The sequence below is a fragment of the Kogia breviceps genome, chromosome 15 (assembly GCF_026419965.1).
Source record: "Kogia breviceps isolate mKogBre1 chromosome 15, mKogBre1 haplotype 1, whole genome shotgun sequence".
Classification (NCBI taxonomy): Eukaryota; Metazoa; Chordata; class Mammalia; order Artiodactyla; family Physeteridae; genus Kogia; species Kogia breviceps.
Window position 1 is genome coordinate 67,744,812 of NC_081324.1, and position 27,035 is coordinate 67,771,846.

The 27,035-nt window shown below is 50.1% G+C and overlaps 1 protein-coding gene and 1 long non-coding RNA gene across 3 annotated transcripts; one reads left to right on the forward strand and one right to left on the reverse strand.

Annotated features, from left to right (window-relative positions):
• Window positions 1-4,136: 4,136 nt before the first annotated feature.
• Window positions 4,137-9,817, reverse strand: LOC136792697 (uncharacterized). Of its 2 annotated transcripts, none has more exons than XR_010836866.1 (2): window positions 9,388-9,817; window positions 4,137-5,899 (listed from the first exon to the last, which is right to left on the reverse strand). It is a non-coding gene; the product is annotated as an uncharacterized lncRNA (long non-coding RNA). The 2 variants fall into 2 exon arrangements; XR_010836867.1 differs by having other exon boundaries at window positions 4,137-6,398; window positions 9,388-9,500.
• NIPSNAP1 (nipsnap homolog 1) lies at window positions 9,385-26,746 on the forward strand. The gene is made up of 10 exons (XM_059040909.2): window positions 9,385-9,596; window positions 17,308-17,435; window positions 17,634-17,679; window positions 17,930-18,024; window positions 21,391-21,461; window positions 21,608-21,748; window positions 22,042-22,073; window positions 22,435-22,529; window positions 23,835-23,918; window positions 25,555-26,746. The coding sequence occupies exons 1-10, from the start codon at window positions 9,499-9,501 to the stop codon at window positions 25,617-25,619; spliced, it is 855 nt and encodes a 284-aa protein (XP_058896892.1). The 5' UTR covers window positions 9,385-9,498; the 3' UTR covers window positions 25,620-26,746.
• The last annotated feature ends 289 nt before the right edge of the window (window positions 26,747-27,035 follow it).

Here is a 27,035-nt window from a genome sequence, read left to right on the forward strand (position 1 = left end):
GGCTCGTGCTGGGGCGAGAGAGACGGGTCACCCCTGGTACCGCGAGGGACTGCCCTTCGGACCAAGTCTGCACCGCGTGTGGCCCCCCAGGGGATCGTGTTTCGGACACCAGGCGGATAATCCTGTTTAGCACTTAATTAATTACGTGTACTGACCTCTGTTTCTCAAACTTTCAAATCACTTGTGGAGGCCGTTTAGGTAGCCGGCACTTTCCCCTCAAGTCCTTCTTCTCTTTAGGAGAAATTCTAATTATTACCGAGGGAGAAGGTAATAATTGTTCCTACTTCGTGGGGTTGTTGGGGACTATAAAGCTTTAGAACGGTGGCTGGTCATATTAGGTTGAATCCTATGAAATTGCTCTTTTTGTAGATTATTTTTTTTTAATGAAAGTATTTTGGGGGAATTCCCTGGCGGTCCAGTGGTTAGGACTCCGCACTTTTACGGCGGCGGGCCCAGGTTCAATACCTGGTCGGGGAATTAAGATCCCGCAAGCCACTGCCCCGACAAAAAAAAAAGCAGTTTTCATTTTATACTGTGTGATTTCCAATTTATTTTAGATCATATACGTGTACTATTTATTTTTTTAATGGCATCAAGTTATATGGATGTGTGTGTGTGTGAGAGAGAGGTGGGGAAGTATAACTGTGTATTTAAAAAAAATCCTATATTTGAATAACTCTTAATAGTTGAATACCTGAATGGTTGATCAAGAAGCATTCCACAGAAAAACTATCATTAGCATCACCCCAACCCTACAGGTGAAGAAATAGAAGCTCAGCATGACAAAGCTACTTGCTGGCTATCACCCAACTAGTGAGGGGCAAAGCTGGAACTCAAACCCAGGCCTATCTCACCTGGAGGCTGTTGGTATTATCTCTACTCTGCTCTGCTTCCTTGCTGGTGACTTCTAAATTGCTCCTCCCTGTTCTGGCCCCAAGACCATGAGCTACAGTTTGGAACACTCAGCAGACACTGTTGCTGTAACTATACTAATAGCATAAATTAGTTCTTTTCCATGGGCCCCGGCGGTGCCCGTGAAGCACCAGCCAGGCCCCTGGAATCATTTGCTGGCACACTCAGCAAGGCTGCCAGGCTGCTGTGGGGGAACTTTATGTCTTACCTACTGCTAGCAAATTCTCCCCACCAAACTGGTTGTTTAGGGCACTCTGATTAGTGTGGGAGTGTCTTTATTTTCATTGCTTCAGTTCTTCCCTGCAGGTGGGAAAACCAAGCCGGATTCTCCTATGGGCTCCCCACAGGGACAACAAATCAGGGCTTTAACCCAGGGCCAAGACTGCTGACAGGAAATAAGTGACTCTGAGAATCCACTGAGGAGTAGCAAGAGGAGGTGGATCAGCAGGGGCTAAAAATGACACTGATGGCCAGTAATAGCTCATTTTTATGGAGGGCTTGCTAGGTGCTAGGCACTGGGCTAATTGGCCAAACATGCTGTTAACATTCCTGGGGGACATCCAGGTAGATGTATGTATGGGTCTGGACCTCAGAAAGGAGGCCAGGGCCAGGAATCAAAATAGACGTGATGGAATATTATGCTGGCATTAAAAGTGCTATTCACACAGAATAAATAGAGATGGTAATAGTACATCCCATATAAGGTTCTGAGAAAGAAAAATTCAGGTAGGACTTACTAAGAAAGACCTGGCACACAGACACCAGTTACTGAATATTTGTTGCATGAATAAGTGAAGGACATGAGGAAATACAGTCTCAACTATGGGAACAATGTTAATAGCTGCCATATATTAAGTGCTTACCATATAAGGTACTCTGCAAAGTGCCTGGCATGCTTCTGATCTTTATCACAACCCTATTTGGTAGGTATATATCCCTTGTTTATACATGGGGAAACTGGATAAGGCTGAAATGAAGTAATTTACCTAAAATCATAATTGGTAGAGTTGCAATTTGCATATAGGACTGTTTTAATCCAGATCTCACCTGATATATTTTGTTTCTTCATTCTTCCAGAAGATCAGAGATTCTCCAAGTGACATCCTTTCCCTCCAGGGGGGCATTTGGCAATGTCTGGAGATTTTTTTTTTTTTTGGTTGTCACAACCAGGGGGTGCCCCTCTCCCCTCTATGGGAAGATGAAGGATGTGCGACCTGGTACCTAAGACTTCTGAGGCCATAGCCTTATTTATTTATTTATTTATTTTTTTAAGGTCACACCAGCAGCTTGCTGGATCTTAGTTCCCGACCAGGGATTGAACCCAGGCCTCGGCAGTGAAGGCATGGAGTCCTAACCACTGGACTGCCAGGGAATTCCCCTGAGGCCATAGCTGGGATGCTCCAAGGCGCTGTCCTGAAGCACTGAGCCTGGATGAAAGTAGTTGCAGCTAACAGCTTCTACCTGAATAACAGTGAGTAAGAACCTATAAGGCCTGGGACTTCCCTGGTGGTCCAGTGGTTAAGAATCCACCTTCTGAAGCAGGGAATATGGGTTCAACCCCTGGTCGGGGAACTAAGGTCCCATATGCCGCAGGGCAACTAAGCCTAGGTGCTGCAACTAGAGAGCCCAGTGCCACAACTGACTCGATGCAGCCATATATAAATAAATACTTTTTTTTAAAAAAAAAGAACCTACAAGGCCTTAGGAAATCACTGGTGCTCACCCTCTTCCCTTCAGGCCCAGGACTGAAGATTCTTGAATTTGCCCAGACTGTCACCTGCAGTGTTGGAAGTAGGCAGATATGAGTAGGAATTTCTGCTTTTCTGTGACCTTGGGCATAACTTAGCTTCTCTGAGCCTCAGTTACCTCATCTGTAAAAATGGGCATAATAATAAATGATATGACATGTTTAAGAGTCACTCTTAAATAGGAATTAATATTTACTGAGCACTCTAAGGTGCTGTGTAACCTAAAAAAGTTTTTTTTTTTAACCATTTCTGGACCTCCGTTTCATCATTACTTAAAATGGGGAGAATAGGAAATGGGATTGCAAATACCAAAGCCTAAGAGCACATATAGATAGAACTTTAACTGGTGCTCATTTTCATATGCATGTATTTGCATTTAATTATCATGATTAAGTAGATTATTATACCCATTTGACAGTTAAGGAAACAGAGACGCCCAAAGCTAAGTTACTGGCCAAAGACCACACAGCCTAATAGAGATACAGCCTGGATCCCAAACCCAGGTCTCTAACCCAGGGCCCAGGGCCTTCCAAGGACAGCATGCTGCAGGTTGCAAGGGGCCTTGTCTACAGCAGGCACTGAAAAATGACTGTTTTCTGGACGAAAATTCATGCTCATGCCTAATTTGAAATGTTCTGGTATTTCTGTGCTCCTTACTGTGATAGATAATTTTGAGTCTCAAGCTGACCTTCTGTATTAGTTTCCAAGGCTGCTGTAGCGAAATCACACAAACTGGGTGGCCCAGAACAACAGAAATGTATTGTCTCACAGCTCTGGAGGCTAGAAGTCTGAGATCAAGGTGTCAGCAGGGCCCTGCTCCTTCTGTAACCTGTAGGAGAGGATCTTTTCTTTGACTCTTGCAGCTTCTGGAGTCTCCAGATGTTCTCTGGCTTGTGGCTGCATCGCTCCAGTTTTCCCATGGTGTTCTCCCTGTGTCTGTTCACATACTCTTCCCTCTGTGCATGGCTGTCTATGTGTCTGTTTCCCCTTTTTATAAATACACCAGTCAGGCTGGGTTAGAGCCCACCCTAATGACCTCATAACTTGATTTCCTCTGTAAAGACCCTATTTCCAAATAATGTCACATTCTGAGGTGCTGGGCTTAGGACTTCAACATCATTTTTAGGGGACACATATGAGAAAAACACTCCTGTGTTTCTCTTTTACTCTTATACCCACAATACTTCTGACACCAAATGCATGGGTTTTCCACACTAAGCAATTCTCTGGGACACCAGCTGCATGTCGTATAATTTAATCCAATTGTGACACTAACTAGAGTTAGTACAGACCCCACAGGTTAAGGGCTCAGTCCTATGAGACTGCCCCCCACCCTCACCCCTGGCTTCAGACGCCAATCAGAATTCCAGGTTGTAATCTAAACTTCTGGAGGACTGGTTATAAATCAGGGATCCTGTGACCTCCTCCTTGGGTTTGATAATTTGCTAGAATGGCTCGTAGAACTCAAGGAAACACTTAGGTTAACTGGTTTTTTATTTAATAAAGGATACAGATGAACAGCCAGATGAAGAGACACATAGGATGAGGTTTGCAGTTGTCCAGGGAGTAGGAACTTCTGTTCCCGAGGCATTGGGGTGCACCACCTTCCAAGCACATGCATGTGTTCACCAACCTGGAAACTCTCTGAACCCCATACTTTTGGGATTTTAATGGAGGCTTCCTCATGTAGGCATGAGCCATCATCAGCTCAACCTCTAGCCTTTCTTCCCTTCCAGGAGGATGGGGGCTGGGGCTAAAAGCTCCAGGCTTCTAATGATGGCTTAATCTTTCTAGTAACCAGCCCCTGTCCAGGAGCCCATCAAGCATTGCCTCATTAGAGCAAAAGATGTTCCCATCACCCAGGAAATTCCAAGGGATTTAGGAGCTCTGTGTTAGGAACCAGGATCAAAGACCAAATAATTTGAACACACAGGGCTCCTGGTGCTTTTATCACTTAGGAAATTACAAGAGTTTTAGGAGCTCAGGTGCCAGGAACTGGGGTCAGAGACCACATAAAGATTTTCTATTATTTCACAGGACACAGTTCAACCTACAGCATTCCCCTTTGAGCAGTGGGCTCCAGGAGCCATATTTCTACCAGGATATCTGGGGAGGTCCAGGGAAGTCCCATTTTTTTCAGGAAGGATGCCTTCTGTAAACTTCACATGATTCAAAACGTTGCATACCATGACCCATGTTTCCCCATAGAAATGAATATGAAGGAGGCGATGAAACGCGCTCGCACAGCTCGTAAATCTATAACCATCTTACCATATTTTTTATTTTGATGCTGCTTCGTGTCTTTGCTGCATTATCTCTATCCGCTGGCACTCTACTAGATTTTCTGCACCACCTGTCACGGAGGTGTTCAGTCTTCACGGTGTTCTATCACGTCCAATAGCCGCTCCAAAGTATTGATTTGGGGGCGTGGTTTTCAGCATTGACCTCTCTACGTGAACGATGTTGTTGAATGAAGTTGTTACAGCTTTTTGAAAGTTGTTTATAATGACAGTGAGTGGCAAAATAACAGCTCAATAGTCACAAAGAGGTAGTTGCTGGAGTCCAAAGCATGCTAACTGTGTGATTTGCTCCATAGTGACACAGAATGTGGTCGTTTTCCGGCTGTAGTGGCGCCGCCTTGTGGCATCAGCGTAAACACAATTTATAATTTATTCCAACCCAACAGCTTTGAAATTGTTCAGTATTTAACCGGTTAAAATGTTCTCTTTCTCTGGCATTTGTATGATTTCCAGTATACACATGGGGTGGCACTTTGATGTTTTTATGTGGCACTGTGTCAAAGTCACAAAATTCATATACGTATATGATGCATACTACAGAAAGGCTGGAACTTGGCAGTGTGGCTCATGCCCCAGCCTAGACATAAAAGCTTTCTTGTCTTTACTGTCACTCCTGTTCGGGGTCTCATAGGAGCTGGAGGATGCAATTCTCAGAGAGCAGTTGGGCCCGAGCATAAAAGCCCATCAATAAGGAGTGGGTGACACTGCCACAGCTGGATAATTTGTCTCTTTGTGCTTCTGCAGCCTATTCGGTGATGATCTATTTGTCCCAGGGAATAGATGATGGCAGGTTTGTCCATATTTTACACTTATGAACCTGCCTGCTCCTCTTCGCCTGGCTCTGCCCTTCTGTCTTTGTCCCTGCTCCTCTCATTTCATTTCACAGATTGGGCAGTAGGTCTTGGCAATGAGTTATGAAGGTAGAGTCCATGAGGGCATCTTTGGGAAAGGAGGGAGGGAAAAGAAGAAATGGGTCAGCTCCCTGCAGAGAGGGGAGCATGAACAGGTTCAGGAGAAAGAGATGTCACAGACTCAGTGGTGAGCAGTATGGGACCTCAGAGAGGAAGGGGAGATCCTAGAACAGAAGACAATGATGCTGGGGAGGCCTGCTCGTAGAAGATGGCTTGAAGAGCTGAGTCCAATCCCAATAATTAAGTTGGGCCTAGTGCAGAACATAATTGTGGTAGCCAGCCTCCAAGAATCTTGCCATGTTGATATTCACAGCCTTGTAATGTCCCTCCCCCACTGAGCAGGGCTGACAGGTGTAACCAATGGGATATTCAGAAATGACAGAGTGTGATTTCCAAGGCCAATTCATAAAAGTCCTTGGGGGACTTCCCTGGTGGTCCAGTGGTTACAACTCCAAGCTTCCACTGTAGGGGGCACAGGTTTGATCCCTGTTCGGTGGAACTAAGATTCTACATGCTGCACGGCCTGGCTGAATTAAGAAAAAAAAAAAAAAGTCCTTGAAGTTTCCACCTTACTCTCTCTTGGATCACTCGCTGTCGGGGAAGCCACCTGTCATGGGGTGAAGACACCCAAGCAGCTCCGGGAGAAGCACACATGGCAAGGAACTGAGGCACCTGGCCAACAGCCAGCACTGACTTGCCAGGAGTGTGAGCGGCCCACCTTGGAAGCGGATCCCACAGCCTCCATCAGGCCTTCAGATGACCACAGCCCAAGACAATATCTTGACTGCAAAATTGTGGGAGACCCTGAGCCAGAAACAGCCCAGCTAATCACTCATTCCTGAATTCCTGACCCATTTGGAACCATGTGAGATCATAAATGTTTATTGTTTCAAGCTGCTAAATTTGGGGGTAATTTATTCTGCAGTAATTGGAAATGGTCTAATTATTTAACTCCTTATTTGCAGAATTGTCATCCAACATCCATCTGGTGACTGCCCAGAATGCACGGTCCGTGGGGCAGGGACCCATTCATACCAGGTGCTCACTTAACGAGCATTGCATGTCACTGAGTGCCACAAAGAAAGCCCCCCTGCCCTGCCACTTCAAGCAGGGTAAATGGGGTTAGTTAAGCAAGGAAAAGATTCTGGGGTGGAGTGGATGTGTGTCCCGGGGAGAGGGAAAGGGCCACAATTAGGATAACCATACATCCCCGTTTGCCCAGGATAGAGGGGTTTCCTGGGATAGGGGACATCTAGTGCCCAAACTGGGAAAGTCTGGGGTAAACTGGAATGAGCTAATCACCCTAGCTGGGGTGGGGGTAGAGATCTCGAAGCTGAATTTCCAGTGAGCCAGCCACACTGGTTCACATGGCCTGGGTATGGAGACTCATCTCCCATCTCTCCCGGTCAGGGGTAAGACCGTGCTCCCATAGGACCTAGTTTGATCCTCCTATCCCACTCGAATAGGGGCAGATGGGAAGACCATCTTAGAAATGCCTAGACCAGTGTGAGGAGGCTGCAGGTCAGCCCTCCCTTGTTTTCTCTAGCAGAGGTGGCTAGGAACACCAAGAATTTGGTGAGGACTCTCACCCTAGACCAGGAGGGCCAGCCCTTCCCTGTCCAGGGGTCCTGGCTTCCTGTGGCTTGATTGCCAAATGCCCTCCACCACATGGCCAATAAGTTGCAGTGCAGCCTCTGTTGGCACAATCCAGTGACAGGTCACCAAGGCTGCCCACTCCATTGTTAGGAAAGTATTCCTTGTACTGAGAGAGAAGATGCCTCCACATCATCTCCACCCTCTGATGACATGCGATGGTGCTGAACAATCCAAACCCATTCCTTCCTGGGCTCCCTTTCACGTACTGTGCACACATTGCTTCCTCTGCCTGAGGCTCTCCTTGCCCTGCTCCCTCTGGCTGACTCTCCCTGCTTAGCCTTTAAAGCTTAGGTCTAAAATCAGGCCACCTGTGAGGCCCGATCAAGATGGTCACACCCACCTCTACACACCTGCCACACCTGGTTCCTCCACCACATGACACCAGGGACACGTTACTTGCTACACCTCCATCTACCCATCAGGGCTTTTCCTGAGTGGCTGTGTCTGGGAACCCTCCAATCATGCTGACTTCCAGAATGAGGAGCTCACTCTCTTTTTGTTCCTCTGATAAACCCAAGGAGCAACTGGGCCCAGCTGTGTCTTCTTTGTTAACACAGAGAGCAGCCCCCAGGCTCATGGCCCTCTGCCTTACCTACAAGGTACCAGCGATACTGTTATCTGTTGCAGTATCTGTTGCAAATACTTTTGCATTTATTTTGATGGTTCTGCCTGTGTATAACAGTTGATTTCAACTTTTTATTTATCATGATGATATACAGTATCCTTTTAAAATAAATCATGCAAAGAATACATGTTCATTGTAGCAACTTTAGAAAACACACAAAAAATCATAGTTCAAGGCTCACTTCCTTATAGAAGTTATCATTGACCCTCAAAGTATATGTAGGACCTCGAATTTTCTCTTTCCCGCTCCCCATTATAAGTCCTCATAGCTCCACATACTTCTTCATAGCCTCTATCACAGTTGGCAAAAAATATGTTTGTGTATATTTTTCACTTATTCATTAAATATTTAGTATGTCAGGCAGGGGAGGGGAGGGGAGGGGTAGGCCTAAGGCCTTTGCCCGGGAGGTTAGTACCAGTTTGATTTTGTCTCCCTGGCCAGGCCTTAAGTTCCAAGAGGGCTGGGGGCTTGTTGTTCTGGACGCCTTTGGTGTCTCAGAGCTAACCACATGGCCTAGCCACGTGGACTCAAAATTTGCTGAAGGAATCACAAAATCAAAGCCTGTCCTCACTCCTCCACCCCAGGCACACCACACTGACCATCAGCGTCAGCCTCAGCGGGTGGACATTCTTTTAGGCACGCATCCAGTCTCTCTGGAAGTTATTAGGCTCCTGGGCCTCCCTGTGGGGTCTGCAGGCCCTCTGCTCCTGCTGAGGTCTGTGACCTGGGGGATTGTGGGCCTAGAGGAGACTAGTTTGGAAGTTAGGCACAAGACCTGGGCAGAGCAGGAGAAGGGCGTGGGGCCCCAGGAGGCCCAGGCAGCGATGGTAGGGGGGGGATGGAAAGGGAAAAGGAGGTGATGGAGAGAAAGTGTCCCTGCAACCCAGAGCCTTGTCCATCTGTCTTAAGTTGTTAGGGGGTTTTCCTTTCATAATGTGATAAACGCTATCTGTGCCGCCCCCCCCGCCCCGCCCAGGAACGCACAGGCGCACATAACTATACGATTTCAGGGGGCTTACCCTCTGCCGCTCATCCTTGAGTACCCCGTTAAGAACCCCTGGTATTATTGTTCAATGCTCCCATTTTACCGGGGTGGACACTGAGGCCCAGAGTGGGCAAAGGGTTTGCTCCAGGTCATAGAGCAAGTCTGTAGCAGAGCTGCAGAGGCTCAGAGGACAAGAATCCGGACTTCTGCCCAGCATCTAAATTGCTGAATGCACAGGAATTACACCCACCTGTCTGGGTGGAGAGGGGGCGGGCGACCAGGTGGGGCGGGTCTTACTCACGTTCCGCCTCCTTTGCCGGCTTCGGAGGCGGGGCCTTCCTCCAACCAGCAGCGCACCAACATGGCTCCGCGCCTGTGCAGCATCTCTGCGGCGGCTCGGCGGCTGCTGGGGCGCCCGGGGCCCGGGGGCCGGGACGTTGCGGCTGTAGCTGCAGCGCGGTATGTGCCGGGCCGGGCCAGGCCAGGCGGGGGCGGCGCGCGTGGGGGGTGCACGCGTGGGGGCCAGGGTCTGGGCTTGGGGGATGGGCAGAGACTCGCGCTTGTAATCTAGTGGTTAGAGGCGGAGCCATGGGTAGGAGGTCTGGTCAAAGAACGGGGGAGGTGGGAAAGGTATGCGCAGGGTCTTTGTCCTACTGGGTGCCTAGCTCTGGGCTGAGAATGAAGGGTAGGGTGAATGAGAGGGGCAGGTCCTGGGCCCTGGGGAGTGGGAGCTGTCAGAGGGCAGGAGGAGTGGCCCCTTCCCAGGCCTTTGCGGTGATTGTGAGATAGTCCCCCTGGGGGCTTCTAGGAGAGGCAGCACCTCCTTCCGGAAGTTCTGGGGGTAAGAGATATGGGGAGCAATGGGAGATCCCTAAAGGCCGTGGCTACACAGATCCTTTGCTCCCCAACCCTGAACAGTAGAAGTGGGGCAAAGGAGGCCTGAGAAAGGATGGGAGTTGCCCAAGGTCACTCCCCCTGCCATCCTGTGGCGGCACTGGGTCTGGACCCAGTCCTCATGACACCCTTGTGCTCTTTGCACCACACTGATGGCCTCCTGGGAGAGGGAGGCTGGATGGGCCATGGGCTGGGCCTGGGCTTTTTTTTGGTCCCTGCTCTGGGCTGAGGCAGGGCTGGGCCTCCCTGACTGGCCCTGGGTGGCCCCTCCCTTCTCTGTCTCTAGCACTCTGTACTTCCCCCATCTCTGCCGTTACCACCCTGTACACACTTGCCTGTCCCTGCCACTAGAGCATCACTTCATATTTCTGTTTCCCCAGCCCCTGGCACAGGACTCACAACAGTGTATGCTCAAGAACATTGGCCAAAGAAGTGAGGACACCTGTCCCCCCACCTGTGGAAAGGAGGGATCTGTCCTGCCCAGCAGTGCAGGCATGAAGCTGCAGAGTTCTGTTAGGCTTTGCTGTGAGATGTTCTAGAGTGCTGTGCAGTGGGTGTCAGGGGAGGCTGGGAAAGAGGAGCCAGGCATGTGCCCCCAACCTTACTGCCCAGTAATTGGGGAGAAAGCTGATAACATGGAGAGAGCCTAGAGTTTGCCCGGCACCAGCACATCTAACTCAGCCTTTTTCAATGGGGTGACCTTGCATGAGTCATTTGGCCTCTTGAAGTCTCAGATTCCTAATCTGTAAAATGGGGGTGATAAAGTAGGATGTAGTTCATAGAGTTGTTGAGGATTAACAAGGCCATGCGACGTACCTAGCCCCTGATGAATTTGCTGCAAATGTTGCTCCTCCCCCAAACCTGTGTCTCAAGCAATTTCTTCATGAGCCCCCAAGATGTCAGGGCTGAAGGGGCTTTGGGGAGATCACCTCCTGTGAGCCCCTTGTTTTCCAGATAATGAAATGGAAGCTGGGGGCAGGACCACACTTCCCCCGGGTAACAAAATTGGTTGGTGGTAAAGCCATTTGTGTGGCGAATAGCCAGAGGCCACAAAAGGAGCATGGGACATAAAGGCAGCCTGCTGCTCCTCACTTATCCACTCCTTAACCTTGGATGGGGCACTGAACCTCCGTGATCCTTGGTTTCCTTCTCTGTAAAGTGGGGATGGGGATCCCTACCTGGTGTTTTTCGTAGGATTGCTGTGCCGGTACTTCGATTAATACTTATCAAGTCCCTAAAGGACTGCTTCAAAGTTACCTACTCCCTGGTCCCACCTTGGATACCTGGGAATCCTGCCGACCCTCCATCTGCCCCGTATCTCTCTGGAGTCACTAGAGGGGCCATCTGGCCTCTGTGCTTTGGGGGCTGCTGGGGTATAGACACAGTGTGGGCTTTGAAATCGGATAGACCTGGATCGGAATCCTCTTGGCCATTGATTAATTGTTCTCGAATAAGGCCTGGTACATCTCTGAGCCTCATTTTTCTCTATTTTGTTTTTGAGCCTCATTTTTCTCAAGAACATTGTGAGGATCAGTTCTCAGCACATAGAAAGTGCTCACTACACAACAGTTGCTACCGCTGCATCAGTAATGCTCTCATTAACAGAACTTTAGTTCTTCCAGTTTGTCTTCTAAAGACACACTTCAGGAACAATAAGCTGAAATGTGGCCCCTTTCTTTTTTAAAAAAAAATGTTATTTATTATTTTTGGCTGCATTGGGTCTTCGGGGCTGCAATTCGTTGCAGTGTGTGGACTTCTCATTGCCATCACTTCTCTTGTTGTGGAACACAGGCTCTAGGTGTGCGGGATTCAGTAGTTGCAGCATGTGGGCTCAGTAGTTGCGGCACACAGGCTCTAGGGCACATGGGCTTCAGTAGTTGTGGCACGCGGGCTCAGTAGTTGTGGCACACAGGCTTAGTTGCTCTGCAGCATGTGGAATCTTCCCGGACCAGGGCTCGAACCCATGTCCCCTGCATTGGCAGGCGGATTCTTTTTTTTTTTTTTAATTTATTTATTTATTTATTTATTTTTGACTGTGTTGGGTCTTCGTTGCTGCGTGTGGGCCCTCTCTAGTTGCAGCGAATGGGGGCTACTCTTCATTGTGGTGTGTGGGCTTCTTATTGCTGTGGCTTCTCTTGTTGTGGAGCACAAGCTCTAGGCACGTGGACCTCAGTAGTTGTGGCACGTGAGCTCAGTAGTTGTGGATCGCAGGCTCAATAGTTGTGGCACGGGCTTCCCTGGTGGCGCAGTGGTTGAGAATCCGCCTGCCGATGCAGGGGACGCGGGTTCGTGCCCCGGTCCGGGAAGATCCCACATGCCGCAGAGCGGCTGGGCCCGTGAGCCATGGCCGCTGAGCCTGCGCTTCCGGAGCCTGCGCTCCGCAATGGGAGAGGCCACAACAGTGAGAGGCCCGCGTACCACAAAAAAAAAAAAAAAAAAAAAAAAAGTTGTGGCGTGGCACATGGACTTAATTGCTCCATGGCATGTAAGATCTTCCTGGACCAGGTATCGAACCAGTGTCCCCTGCATTGGCAGGCAGATTCTTAACCAGTGAGCCACCAGGAAAGTCCTGTGGCCTCTTTCAGCCAACTCAAAACAGAAGAGTGTTTCAGGAATGTGCACAGAGCCAAATTTCCTAGCATATCAATCCAAAACATTCCAGAGCATTTTCATGTGGTGAGGCACCAGACTGTTGATCCCTATTGAGAGTGCAAATGTGTCTCAAAAGTTCTCATCTGGGACAGATATTTACTGAGCAACTCCCATGCTAAAAGCATTGTGCTGGTACCCTGAGGGGTGGAGAACGTCAGCTCTGGGCTTCCCGTGTGGCTGGGGAGACGAGGGCGAAATAGGAGAGGTTTTTTGCTGTTTTTTTTTTTTTTTTTTGGCCGAGCCCCACATGTGGGATTTAGTTTCCCTGACCAGGGATCTAACCTGTGCCCCATGCAGTGGAAGCACAGAGTCTTTTTTTTAAAAATTGGAGTATAATTGCTTTACAATATTGTGTTAGTTTCTACTGTACAATGAAGTGAATCAGCTATATGTATGCATATATCCCCTCCCTCTTGGACCTCCCTCCCTGCCCCACCTCCAGCCCCTGAGCCACTCCACCCATCTAGGTCATCACAGAGCACCGAGCTGAGCTCCCTGAAGCACAGAGTCTTAACCACTGGACCTCCAGGGAAGTCCCAGGAGAGATGTATTTATGGAAGGGGGTTGAACTGGTTTTTCTAGGCCTAAGGGGCATTCTTCTTTTTAATTTTTTAAAAAATTTATTTAATTTATTTTATTTTTTGTCTTCATTGGGTCTTCATTGCTGCACGCGGGCTTTCTCTAGTCGCGGTGAGCGGGGGCTACTCTTCATTGCGGTGCACGGGCTTCTCATTGCGGTGGCTTCTCTTTGTTGCAGAGTTCGGGCTCTGGGCGCGCAGGCTTCAATAGTTGTGGCATGAGGGCTCAGTAGTTGTGGCTAGCAGGCTCTAGAGCACAGGCTCAGTAGTTGTGGCACACGGGCTTAGTTGCTCCACAGCATGTGGGATCTTTCTGGACCAGGGCTCGAACCCATGTCCTCTGCATTGACAGGCGGGTTCTTAATCACTGCGCCACCAGGGAAGCTCCACCCTTTGGGCTTAATATATTCTTAATATAGTTTAGATACCAGAACCTTTGGTGTTTCTGGGATGATTTACTGAGATTACATGAAAAAAAGAAGGAAAGAAAGTAAGTTGGGACTGCCTTAGAGCAGTGATTCTTGGGCCTGAGTGTGCATCATAATCCCTTGGCAGGCTTGTTAAAACCCAGATTGCTAGGCCCACCCCCAGAGTTTCTGTTGCAGTGGGTCTGGGATGGGGCCTGAAAACTTCTAACACGTTCTCAGGTGTTGCTAACGATAGGGAATCTTGGCTCTGTGGTCACCAAATTTAAGAGGGAATTGGGGACTTCCCCGGCAGTCTAGTGGTTAAGACTCCACACTTCCACTGCTGGGGGCATGGGTTCAGTCCCTGGTCGGGGAACTAAGATCCCACGTGCTGCGTGGGGTGGCCAAAAAAATAAATAAATAAAAATTTTTTTAAAAGGGGGAATTGACTCTGGAAAGCTTGGCAAAATAGATTAGAACTAGGATCCCAAGTGGAGACATCCAGCCTTGTTTTATGGGCAGTAGGGTTCCATAGAAGATTTTCAAGTGGACGAAGAGCAGCATCACAACCATGGTGCTTTACAAAATTGATGGGCAGGTTAGGAAACAAGGGAAAGAATGGGAGCCAGGAGTTCAGTTAGGAAGTTAGGTAGGAAGAGTGATATTAGCTGCACCGCTGTGTCGGCCCCATTCTCTGCAAGGCAATCCTATTGCTCTTATTTTATGGATGAGGTAAATGAGGCTCAGAGAGATGACGCTGGGCTGGGATTAGTCCTGCATTTGTCCAGAACCTGTGTTCTTAAGCACTAATTCTGCTGGGGGGGGGGGATGGAAAGGGCCCCTGAGTCCCGAGTCCACACTCTGAGCCAAGGTCCACACTTTCTTTCCTTTCTTACCTCTCAGATTTCATCATTTTCATGCACCTCTGTCTTAGCTCCCCCCACACGCCTGCACTCATTCCCCAAACGCGATCTGAGCATGTGCCACGTCCCCAGCACTGTTCCAGGCACCGGGGATACAGCAGGGATACACGAGACAGACAAGATCCCTATCCTCCTGGGGCTCTGCTTCTAGTGGGAGACAATAAACAAGGCACATAATAAGCAAAAAAATTCTATAATGTGTTAGAAGGAGCTACAGAAAAATAGAGAGCAGGGTGAGAAGAGTTGGGGAGTTCAGGGACAGGAGAATGTTGTGATTTCACTGAGAAAGTGAAATTTGAACTCTTGAAAATGTGAACCCTCGGATGCTAGCTTCAAGTTCAGACCCTGCCCTGGGATATTCTTGGGACCTGTAGAAAAGATCTTTAGAGATAAGCTGCTCTACCCTGCTCTTTTGACATGTGGGGAAACGGATACCCAGAGGCAGGAAAGATTAGACAGTGGTGGGAGGAGATGGGAGCCCATCAGAGCTCCTGGACCCCCTCACTCCCCAGCCCCCAGGGTCCCAGGCTGTCTCTTCAGGGCTGGCCACTTGGCTGTTTATCTTGGTCAGTGCTGATGTTAATAAATTACTCAAAGCCCAGTCCTTGAGCAAAGGTCTTGGTTGACATATAGTAGGAATGGCTGCCTTCCCTGTCACCACCCCTTCCAGTGGAAGCAGCCTCTCTACATTCAAACCAAAGGTCAGGTCCCTCTGCCAGTGGCTTTATTAAAAACACCTGGTTCTTCACAGTATCTACCTGATGCTAGTTCCTGAGGTTGGTGCCAGACCTGAGGTGGGGCTGACTTTAGAGGAAAGAGCTCTGGGTTCTTTCCTGAGCTCTCTGCCCCTGATTTGTTGTGTGACCTGGGGACAAGTTTCTTAACCCTCCCACCTCCGACCTTCTATTTTCTCATCTTGAAAATGGGGGCATTAATAATATCAACATTATGATATCCTTACATAGATTCAGCGGGATCATGTTAAGCTGATCACAGGTCCCTGGCACAGAGGATAGGTATCCTCAGCCAACGTTAGCCATAGTGAGGCTCCCTTATTCTGGTCCCAAATTTTTCACAGACTACATCGACCATCTGATGATAACTGTCTGTTTTTTGTTAATGAAGCAAATACACACAAAATGATAGAGAGCCTATGGATCTGGAAATACTTTAAACAGGGTTTTTAACTTTACAAAAATTATAATGAATAACGAAAAGTTTAACCATCTTCCTCTTCCCTCTCCCAGGTAAGCAGTGTTAACAGTTTGGGACTGGGAGTTCCTGGGCAGTTCAGTGGTTGGGACTCGGCACTTTCACTGCTGTGGCCCAGGTTCAGTCCCTGGTAGGGGAACTAGGATCCCGCAGGCTGCTTGGCCAAAAACCAACCAACCAACCAACAAAAAGCAGTCTGGGACAGATTGTTATTTATCTTTCTCTATGTTTATATAAATATTTCACCACTTTAAGATTCTTTTTAAATTTTATCAATCCCAGTACTTGCTCCATATTTTGGAGAAAAGCAATACTTTGATTTGCAAAACGTTTATCCTAGCCACAGAAAAGGCTTGAAAAAGGAGAGGACTTGCTGATGGGGCCCCCACTGCCAGATTCCTTGGCTAGAAATCATCCAACGGGAGGCTGGTGTTTCAGGCCTGGCTACAAGCTGCACCACTGCTGTTAAGTAAGATGATTTACTACCTCTGGCAGCCTAAAAGTAATCCCCACCCCTGCTGGGACCTTGTATGGGGAGTGCAGTTATGATCTGGCAGGACCTGGTGGTTGGTCCCCCTGCTCTGAACAAGGCACGTCATTCATTCATTCATTCTCACAGCAACATAGCAATGTGCACAGGGCAGATATTTGTCAATTAAGTGTTGGCTGGATGAGTGAATGAATCTTGCCTTGTGATGCCTTTGACCCCCTCTACCTACCTTTATCTGCCAAATCAGCCCTGGAGATTTGGAGACTGGCCAGATCACCTCTGGAGAGCCAGCCCAGACGTCCAGAGGCCAAGTTCAGGCTCACACATCTGGGCTCTCCCAGAGACCTCTGGCTGTAACTGTGTTCCAAGGTCCACTTCTCCCAGCAGACTGTGACTTCCTCAAGGACAAAGTGTGCTTGTCTTGGGCTCTCCATTTGTGGGACTGGGATTGGGCACAGGCCAGATGTAGTGTGAGCACCAGGGAGGATGGTGAGTGCAGCCCTCTCATCAGAAGGGACAGAAATTGCAAAGAAAGCACAGAGTGAAAGAGCCTAGTGTGTTCAGGGAGAAGCATAGTTGGAGAGCGGGATACACAGGTGGGGGATGGACAGGATGGGAGGCTTCCAAGGTAGGTTGGGCTGTCATGGGCTTTGGACATCAGGCAAGATGGGTGCGGGGTTGATCCTCTTGGCAAGGGATGCAGTTGTGTGGTCCAAGTGGAGGACCTTTTGGAAAGGGGTGAAGTGGAGGCAGGGAGGCTGGAGAGAGAGGCGGGAGGTGGGGCTGCCTCTCCTGACTTCCTGAGGCTCCGCAGAGCTTCAAGAAGCAAACTGGGAAGCCAGGATCTCTGTAGAAAGGACCAGCTGTGCTCAGCTGGCTCCAATGACATGACATCTTCTGGAGCTGCCATGGGATTCTGTGGCTGCATTCCCAGAAATGTGTGTCACTAGCCTTGGGGAGCAAGGCGTCTGAGCAGATGTAAGCAGGTCTCCCCTGAACTCCTCTGTCCTGCAGCTTCTATTCCAAGGACAATGAAGGCAGCTGGTTCCGTTCTCTGTTCGTACACAAGGTGGATCCCCGGAAGGACGCCCACTCCACCCTGCTGTCCAAGAAGGAGACCAGCAACCTCTACAAGATCCAGTGTGAGTGGCTGCTGAGCTGGCCAGCCTGCCCTCCCAGGGCCTCTGGGGGCCTGCAAGGCTCTGGCTGGGACTTGAGAGGGTCTGGGACATCCTGAGCTGTCTTGGGAGCCCAGGCCCTGTGGGGCTACCCCCAGCACAGCTCCCCACAGACACCCCGCTCCCCCTCGCTTCACTTCTGCTCTCTGTCCTCTGTTGCAGTTCACAATGTGAAGCCTGAGTGTCTGGATGCCTACAACAGCCTGACGTGAGCTGACCCTAACCCTAACCCTCCTGTCCCAGTCCCTGCTTGGGTGGGGGCCTCTATCCCAGCCCTGTTCTCCGTGCAGAAATCCAAGGGGGTGTAGATTTCAGAGCCACAAGTCCTCTCATGCAGCCTCTGCATCTTAGAGATGGGGAGACTGAGGCCCAACTCTGCGGGCCTGAGTTGGAAGCCTCATCTCAGGGGCTCTGGTGGCTGGTGTGAGCCCTCCCCCTTCTCTGTGCCCCTCCCACAGGGAGGCTGTGCTGCCCAAGCTGCACCTGGATGAGGATTACCCCTGCTCGCTCGTGGGCAACTGGAACACGTGGTATGGGGAGCAGGACCAGGCAGGTGAGATGCCCACTCCCCAGCGCCACTGCTGCCCAGCCCAGGTGGCTGCCCTCCACTCCCGCTGCAGCGGCACCCAGAGGGGTCTTTCTAAGTGCAGCCCCCGTCAGCTCACTCCCCTGCCAAACATCTGTGGTGGTTCCCTCTGCCCTTGGGGTGCCCCACGAGTCTCTCGAGCCCTTCCCTGCCCAGCGTCAAGCCTTGTCTCACCACGTCGTCCTGCTCGCTGCACCATCCCACCCAGGACTTCTTTCTGTTTTTCAGATGGATAGTTTTTCCCTCTAGTTCCACGCTCTTGTTCATGCTGTTTCGTCAGCCTGAAGCATTCTTTCTCCCTTGCCTCCTCTACCTGGCTCACTCCTCTACTCACCTTTTATTTTGGTGTAGACATCACCTCCTCCTGGAGGCCTCCCCTGATTCCCTCCACCCCAGCTGGATGAGGCACCTCTCCTGGCTCCCCAGCCCCCAGGACTTGCCTCTTCACAGCCCTGATCATGTGCCCTGTTCTGTGTGTCTCCCCATGGAGGTGGTGAGTTCCAGGAGGGCGGGGGCCCTGCCTTTCTTCACCACTGAACCCCCAGTATGCTGTACATATTTGTGGAATAAAAGGGACTCTTATCTGACTTGGTTCCTTACAGCTTCCCAGCGGTACCCCAAGTATGCCCCATCCCACCCCAACATGCCCACCTCAGTTGGCATCAGCTGTGAGGACCCAAACATGAATTTGGTTCACTCACAGCATCCCAGCCACTTACAAGGTCCTTGGCATTTAGATCTGCACTGTCCAGGAAAGTAACCACTAACCACATGTAGCTACTTAAATTTAAATTGGGTAAAGTTAAACAAAATGAAAAATTCAGTTCCTCACTTCAGTCACACTAGCCACATTTCAAGTGCCCATTGATAGAAATATGTGGCTCGTGGCTACCATCTTGGATGGCACAGCTGTAGAACTTTCCCATCATAGTAGAAAGTCCTTTTGGACAGTGCTGATTAGACTGCGTACAGCACAGGGAGCTCCTCTGGTGCAGCCCTGATAGAGGGTCCTCTATACTTCCCTTGAACAGTCACAGCTATGGGGAGCTCACTACCTCATAAGCCAACTTATCTCATCCTTCAACTGCCCTGATAATTGTATGTGTTTTGTTTGTTTGTTTTTTAAATCTGTGATCTGCAGTTAGGTAGATTCTCTTAAATCATTTATTCTGTTTCAGTAACAGTCACTGACTCATTATTAGTGGGGTAAGAGAAAAGCTGTCTTCCGTTCCAGCCCCTACAGTTTTCCCATTTTATGTACAACCTAATCAGTTCCAGCAGTACTTCTTGGATTCTTCTAAGTACCTGCTAATTGAGAAATGAACTTTGAGGAATGGGAGCGTGAATTTTAAAGCATGTCCTATATTTTGTGTATCTTGAGGGGTTGTCCCCTATGTAGAATCATTTGGGGAGCAGATCCACTGAGCTACCCCCGGGGAGTAGGGCTCAGGAATCTACATTTTAATGAATTTGTAGATTCGGGTTTTTTGTAAAAAAACCTCCAATCCATCTTCTAGATGGAACACTATCATTGTTAGAAAATTCTTTCTTCTCATGGGCCTTGGATGCCCTCCTTGTAACTTTTACCTCTTGGCCCCTAGAATTAGGCTAATGCCTCTTCCACAGGTCAGCATTCCTGATCTTAATAGACTGCCATCCATACAGTACTTTTGCTGTTTCCCCTGGGAAAGATGCCTTTAAACCACAGGGTCAGACCATTTTGCAGATGGGAAAATGAAGGCAGAGATGGAGTCAAAAGGCAGGTGAGCGACCAGCTGGGGATAAGTAACAAGAGTCTGAAATGCCAAGCCACTGGCCAGCCCAATGCTCTCAGCCTTAGCCTGCCCAATTGATCTTCTGGGGACCTTGCTCCCTTGGCCCCAGCCATGCTCCCAAGCATGATAAGACTGTTCCTTCTCTTGCACACAGACTAGGTTTCTTAATTACTGGAAGGTGTATCAGGGTTTTCCTGGGGCTGCTGTTAAAAAGTACCAACTGGGCTTCCCTGGTGGCGCAGTGATTGAGAATCTGCCTGCCAATGCAGGGGACACGGGTTCGTGCCCCGGTCCGGGAAGATCCCGCATGCTGCGGAGCGGCTGGACCCATGAGCCGTGGCCGCTGAGCCTGCGCTTCCGGAGCCCGTGCTCCGCACCGGGAGAAGCCACAACAGTGAGAGGCCCGCGTAACGCAAAAAAAAAAAAAAAAAAGGACCAACTACTGGTGGGCTTAAAACAACAGAAATCTATTCTTTCAAGTCCTGGAGCCCAGAAGTCTGAAATCAGGGTGTCGGTAGGGGTGTGCTCCCTCCAAAAGCTCTTGGCGAGAACCTTTTCTTGCCTTTTCCAGCTTGTAGTGGTGGCTGGAAATCCTTGGCACTCCTTGGCTCACAGATGCATTGTTCCAATCTCTGCCTCCTTAGTCACATGGTGTTCTCCCTGAGTGTCTGTCTTCACGTGGTGTTGCCCTCTGTGTCCAAGTCTCCCTCTTCTTATAAGGACATCAGTCATTGAATTTAGGGCCCACCCAATATGACCTCACCTTAGCTTGACTACCACTAGAAGGACCCTATTTCAAATAAGGTCACATTCTGAGGTTCTGGGTTGGCATGAATTTGGGAGTGGGGGTGGAGGACACTATTTAACCCAGTACAGAGACTGTGATAAAAAATGCAAACGGTTCAAAGAGTTTGCAATGAAAAGTAAGCCTCCCTCCTGCCTGTGAACCCCAGGCCTCAGTTCTTTGCCCCAAGGGCATCTCCTGTCACAATCTCGATGGCTCTCCATCGAGACGTGGTGCATAGACCAGCATCTCTGGATATGTTCCTCCCCATCTAAACACATGTGGTACCATACCTCACATGCTGTTCTGTTCCTTAGTTTTCTTCCTTTAATTCAGTGTTTTGGAGGCATCTATCTCTGCCCATCAGACCTACCCCTTCCTTTGGCCCAGCCTGTCCCTCACAGGCCTGGTGGTCTGCTTTATGCATGAGCAGCTCCTACGGTACAAATTCACGTCTGATCCTCTTGTTGCTACTTAAAGAATTTTGGGTGGGAGCGTTATTCTCATTTTCAAGATGAGGACTTGAGGCCTAGAGGGGTCAAAGGCCACCTGGCAGAGCTGCAGCTCAAACCTAGGTCTCCGGGGCTTGTGTCTGGCTTTTCCCCCTTCCTAGAGCTGCCCCCACCTAGGCAGAGGGAACTCAGAGAGTCCTGGTGCTATAGAGAACCAGGCTGGAGCCTCCCCTTTTACATACACACCTAACCAGCCTCAGGGTAAGCAGGGCAGGGTCCCTGCAGCCCCCTGACCTGTACCCTCCTCCCTGCCCCCCAACAGTGCACCTGTGGCGATTCTCAGGTGGCTACCCAGCCCTCATGGACTGCATGAACAAGCTCAAAAACAACAAGGTATGTTGGCATCCACTCGGCAAACCTCTCTGGATGCTGGTTCTGGCTCAGCCCTGTGCTGGGGGGCTGCCTCCATCACCCTGTGGGACACACCAATGGGGCCGAGGCACTTCCTGGCTGCCGTGCCCAAACCACCATGCCTGCAGGAGTACCTGGAGTTCCGAAAGGAGCGGAGCCAGATGCTGCTGTCCAGGAGGAACCAGCTGCTCCTCGAGTTCAGCTTCTGGAACGAGCCACAGCCTAGAGCCGGCCCCAACATCTACGAGCTGAGGACGTACAAGCTCAAGGTGCCTCCCCTGCCAGCTCCCCGCCTGTCTCCCACCCTTCCTGCAGCAGCGCTGCTTTCCTGATACCCTGAGGTGGGCAGGCCTGGTGCCCCAGCAACTAGATTGGGGCTTCTGACCCCAGAACAGAGGTGTGTGTGCATGTGTGCACACCCAGGCGTGAGTCAGGGCCCCGTGAATAAGGTGAAGCGGCTCCAGGAGCTGCAGACATGACAGTTACCCATCCCCACCCAACAATGATGCTTGAAATAGCAGAAGGGGGCTCATTCGCCTCCTCTGCTCTGGTTCTCTTTCAGCCGGGAACCATGATCGAATGGGGGAACAACTGGTGAGTGGTGGTTCTGGGGAGTTGGGGGAACCCTGCCTACCTGCCCCATCAAGGCCCCTGGTGGGCCACCTTTCCTAGGGCCCTGTAGCAGGGAACCTTTCATCCTCCATGCCATCTTCAGGAGATGGTGATGATCCAACCAGGGGGGTGAGGATCCTCTAGACCACTGTGGTAGAACACCCAGCCAGCGGCTGCACCTCTGTCACCCTGGTCCCTGATCATTTCTGAGAGCCAAGGGCCCTACCTCAGGCTCCTCCCTTGATGTGTAACTGAGAAACACATCAAACACAGCCTGGGAACACCCTGGAGGGCCCTTTGCACCGGCCCTGGCCTCTGCCCCACACTTTTCTGCCATCCCCAGGGCTCGGGCCATCAAGTACCGGCAGGAGAACCAGGAGGCAGTGGGCGGCTTCTTCTCGCAGATAGGAGAGCTCTACGTTGTGCACCATCTCTGGGGTAGGCTGGGGACCCTCCAGGACCCTCTGTGGCCCCCTTTCTCCACTCTCAGTCCATGTCAACAATGCGAATACATTAGTGCCCTTGTGGAGCTTACATTCCAGCAGAGGGAGACACCACCTCAGACATAAAGTAACAAAAAAGATAATTTCGGATTATTACAAATCATAGAGGGGGAGAAATAATGAAGAAAAATGTGGGAAGCTTCATTGGCTTAGATAGACTAGAACACCTCTCTAAGGAGGTGAAATGTAAGCTCAGGTAAAGAATGAGGAGTCAGCTGTGAATTGCCAGGGAAGGGTATTCCAAGTAGAGAGAACAACATGTGCAAAGGCCCTGTGGCGGGGAAAGGCCTTCAGGGTTTTGAGGAGTGCAAAGGAGGCCTGTGTGGAGGGAGTAGGGAAGAGAGTGGGAAGATGTGGATCGGCCAGGTTAGACTGGGTCTTGCAGGCTATGGGGATGAGATGAGTTGGGATTTATTCTTTTTCTTTTTCTCTTCTTTTTTTTTTCGGCTGCACCGCGAGGCTTGAGGGATCTTAGTTCCCCAAGCAGAGATTGAACCCAGTCGCCCTGCACTGGAAGTGCAGAGTCCTAACCACTGGACCATCAGGGAATTCCCGGGATTTATCTAACTTCAGCGGGCGACTGCTGCAGCGTTTCAAGCAGCATGAAATAACCTGATTTGTGTTCTAATGGTTCCTCTGGCTGCCATGTGCTTTGTTGGGAGCACTTTGTAGGGGAGCAAGAGAGGATGTGGGGCATCAGGAGATGGTTATGGTAGCTCAGGGGGGAGAGGATGGTGGCCTGGCCTAAGGTGGTGACAGTGAGGATGCTGAGAAGTCCACAGATTCATTGGTCTCGAGGTGGAACCAATGGGACTGGTGGATGAATTGTCTGTCTGGGGTGGGAGGACCCCAGGACTCCGACCCCAGGACTCCAAGACTGCTGTTTGAGCAGCTCTGTGTTGCTTACTGAGACCCTTGGAGGAGCAGGTTGGAGAGTTAGGAGTGTACTTTTGGTCCTTAGAAGTGTTACCTTTGAGACACTCACACGTCTGAGTGGAAATGTCAAGTGGGCACTGGATAGTGGAGTCTAGAGCTCAAGGGAGAGTTCTGGGTTGGAAATACACAAGAAATGTACTGATTAGATGAGATTGTCAAAGCAGACAGTGTTTGCTAACAATTGGAGGCATCTGGGGAGGAGGAGACAGCAGGGCAGGGTTTGGGGCAACAGAAGGAGGGCCTTGTGCTGCGTACAGGCTCAGATCCTCTGTGCCTCAGGAATGAGCCTATGCCTTCCCCACAGCCTATAAAGACCTGCAGTCTCGGGAGGAGACCAGAAATGCTGCCTGGAGGAAGAGGGGCTGGGATGAAAATGTCTACTACACAGGTGAGCACCTCCTCTGAGGTCATCTGCCAAGAGCCCTATCTGAGGATGGAATCCCCTCTGCAAGTAGATCTGACCTCATCTGATTACCTCTCGTGATGGAGAGCTCACTTTCAGGACAAAGAGTTAGTAGGTTCCTGTCCTGGTGGCATGCTCCCCGGGATGCAGGCTGTCCTGGGTGAGTGCTCTAAGGGGCAGTAACACAGCCAGGTGGCCCCTGCTTCAGAGAAGTGTTGTAGTTGAGCACACAGTGTGACCTTGGGCCTGGTTCTTCACCTCACTGATGCTGTTTTCAATCTGTAAGGTGGCAGTGGTGAGAATGCCTCCCTCAGAGGGCTGGAGGGAGGGTTCCAGGAGCTAATTTATGAAAAGTGCTTGGCCTAGACTCTGGCGCAGAGGAGGTGCACAGTCAATTTTTTCGAGCAAGTTTTTTGCCTATAGCATTTGCCACTTTGCCGAGACCCCTGGGAACCACCTGGAGTCTGTAGGTGCTGGGTGAGCACTCACTGTGTACCAGGGACTGTGGTGGACGGGAGTAGGGAGGCAGAGAATGCCCTGCCCTTAAGGAACTTACAGCTGAGCTTCCACACTTACCAGCTGGTGTGTGGGAGAATGCATCTCCTGAAGGAGTTAGCGGGAGCCTCGCTCTTCCAAGTGTGGTCCCAAATGATAGTGTCAGCATCCCCTGGAAGCTTGTTAGAAATGCCCAATCTCAACCCCCTCCCTCCCTGCACTGAATCAAGATCTGCACTTGAACGAGAACTGTAGGTAATTTGTAAGCACGGTAAAGTTTAACGGCAGTGAGCAGGAGGAAAGAGTCTGACCTTCTGGGTGACCTTGGGCTGACCCGCTCTGGGCTGCAGCGTCCCCACCTGTAAAATGAGTCAGTTGAACTAAATCAGTGTTTTTCAAACCTTAGCCCCTTGAGGACACCCTCATAGCTTTTGTCCTGCCAGTTTTCTTCTGCTACAGTTATTTTCTTGATCTCTTCCTTTAAATCCCCCTGCTTTGTTCTTCACCTAGATTTGTCCTAAGCAATAATATCTGTGAAATCACTTTTAAGCTATGCTGGTTATTTTTTCACATCATAGGAAATAAATATATAATTACGAAAAAAATTTTTTAATAAATTTATTTATTTATTTATTTATTTTTGGCTGTGTTGGGTCTTTGTTGCTGCACGCAGGTTTTCTCTAGTTGCGGCGAGCTGGGGCTACTCTTTGTTGCAGTGCGTGGGCTTCTTATTGCAGTGGTTTCTCTTGTTGTGGAGGACAGGCTCTAGGCATGTGGGCTTCAGTAGTTGCAGCACACAGGCTCAGTAGTTGTGGCGCACGGGCTTAGTTGCTCCACAGCATGTGGGATCTTCCCGGACCAGGGCTCGAACCCATGTCCCCTGCATTGGCAGGCAGATTCTTAACTACTGCACCACCAGAGAAGTCCCAATTATGAAAAATTTTAAAAGCTGCCTTTCATCACAGCCTAAGTCCCCTCGGGAGATGTGGTGCTCTCCGTGGGCCATTCCAGGAGAGCAGTGGGGTTTCCCTGTCTCAGCATCCCAGGCCTCCTCCTCCTTCAGGGGCTAGTTTTTTGGGGTTGGCTCACCTCAGCCCCCTCGTGACCTCTGCCTCTCTCTCTGCAGTCCCCCTGGTTCGACACATGGAGTCTCGGATCATGATCCCTTTGAAGATCTCACCTCTCCAGTGACGCTGCCGCTGCCTCCACCTCCTCCCACCTCTCCCTCAGGGTAGCCATGGACAGAGGAGATCCCAGCCCTGATGTCTTGGTTTTCTCTCAGACTCTGTGGACTCTGGGGGTAGTGCTCAGCTCTGAGAAGGGGGAGCTGAAGTATGATGGGGTTCTGAGGACTCACAGCCCTGTCCAGACCCTTCCCACCGCCCCCCCCCCCCCATTCCTCTTGCTGGAAGCAGTTGTTAATTTCTCTGAATGAAGAACAGCAACCTTTTGTGTCTTTTCACATTTTCCCCTAAGATTCCTCATCTCAAGGCCACCAGTCCATAATCATCACCATGGAAATCCTCAGCTTTGCTTAAGTTGCACAAAAGGCAGCGTGTCCAGTGGTTAGAGGTGGGGTGGAAAGGCAGGAGGTCAGACCAGGCCAGGCTCTCAGGAATTCCCTGGTCTCTACTGGGCCACCCACTTGCTGGACAGTCTGAGCCAAGTCTTTTCTGCTGGAGAAAAGCCTAGAACTGCCTCAAGAAGCAAAAGGGAAAACCCTCAAGTTAGCTAAGTCAGCAGGACATCCACATATTCCACCCAGAAAGGCTGGGAAAAGGGATGGGAGCTGGGAAGGACCTGGGGGAGGGAAACAGAATGGAACGGGAACCCAGAAGGTAGAACTTAGAACTCAGAACTTGGGTTTGAACTGAAGAATTTGGAATACAGAATTGGGAAGGTAGAACAGAGATGACAGAAGACCACTTGGGGAGGGGTTCCTAATACGAGACAGTTGGAGAGACGTGCATCTCTTTCTTCCCACATAATGAGGTTGAGAACTTGAACAAGTTGTTCCAGCCCTTCTGTGTAGGGAGTGTCTTCTGCCCTCCCTACTGCCCTCCTGCAGGCAGAGCTACGGGCTAGGTCCTGTCCCGTATTTCCCTCACCCCGCATTCCTTTTCCCCCTCTTAACATTCTCTCAGCCCAACCCTCATTCCACTGGGCCATCAGGTGTGTTGAGTGGGGTCAGTGACTTTGGGGACCTCCTCAGTGACCCCCACACCTCATGAACTTCTGAGTAGCTTGATTCTGCCTCCGTTTCAGGAAAACTTGTGCTGGAGTCACTGATGGAACCAGTTAAATATTTACTATAACCATGGTGTCTTTTCTTCATCTGCGAGGAAATTTGGCAGGTGCCCCAGGCAGGGCCAGCTTCGCAGGTCCACCTGGCTGATCTACCCCACTGGAGGTTATTGCGTTCCCTGAGCTACTTTTGGGGAGGGCCTCCTTCTACGGCAGAAGGAAATACACTGCATAACCAGGGATTCAGGACATCAGTGTTTCTACCTTCAGATGAGTAGGATTTACTGAACCTCATCAGTACGATTCGTACCAGGGGTAGAAAATACTTGAAGCTGTCAAATGCTGCATTAGATTTGTGACTCT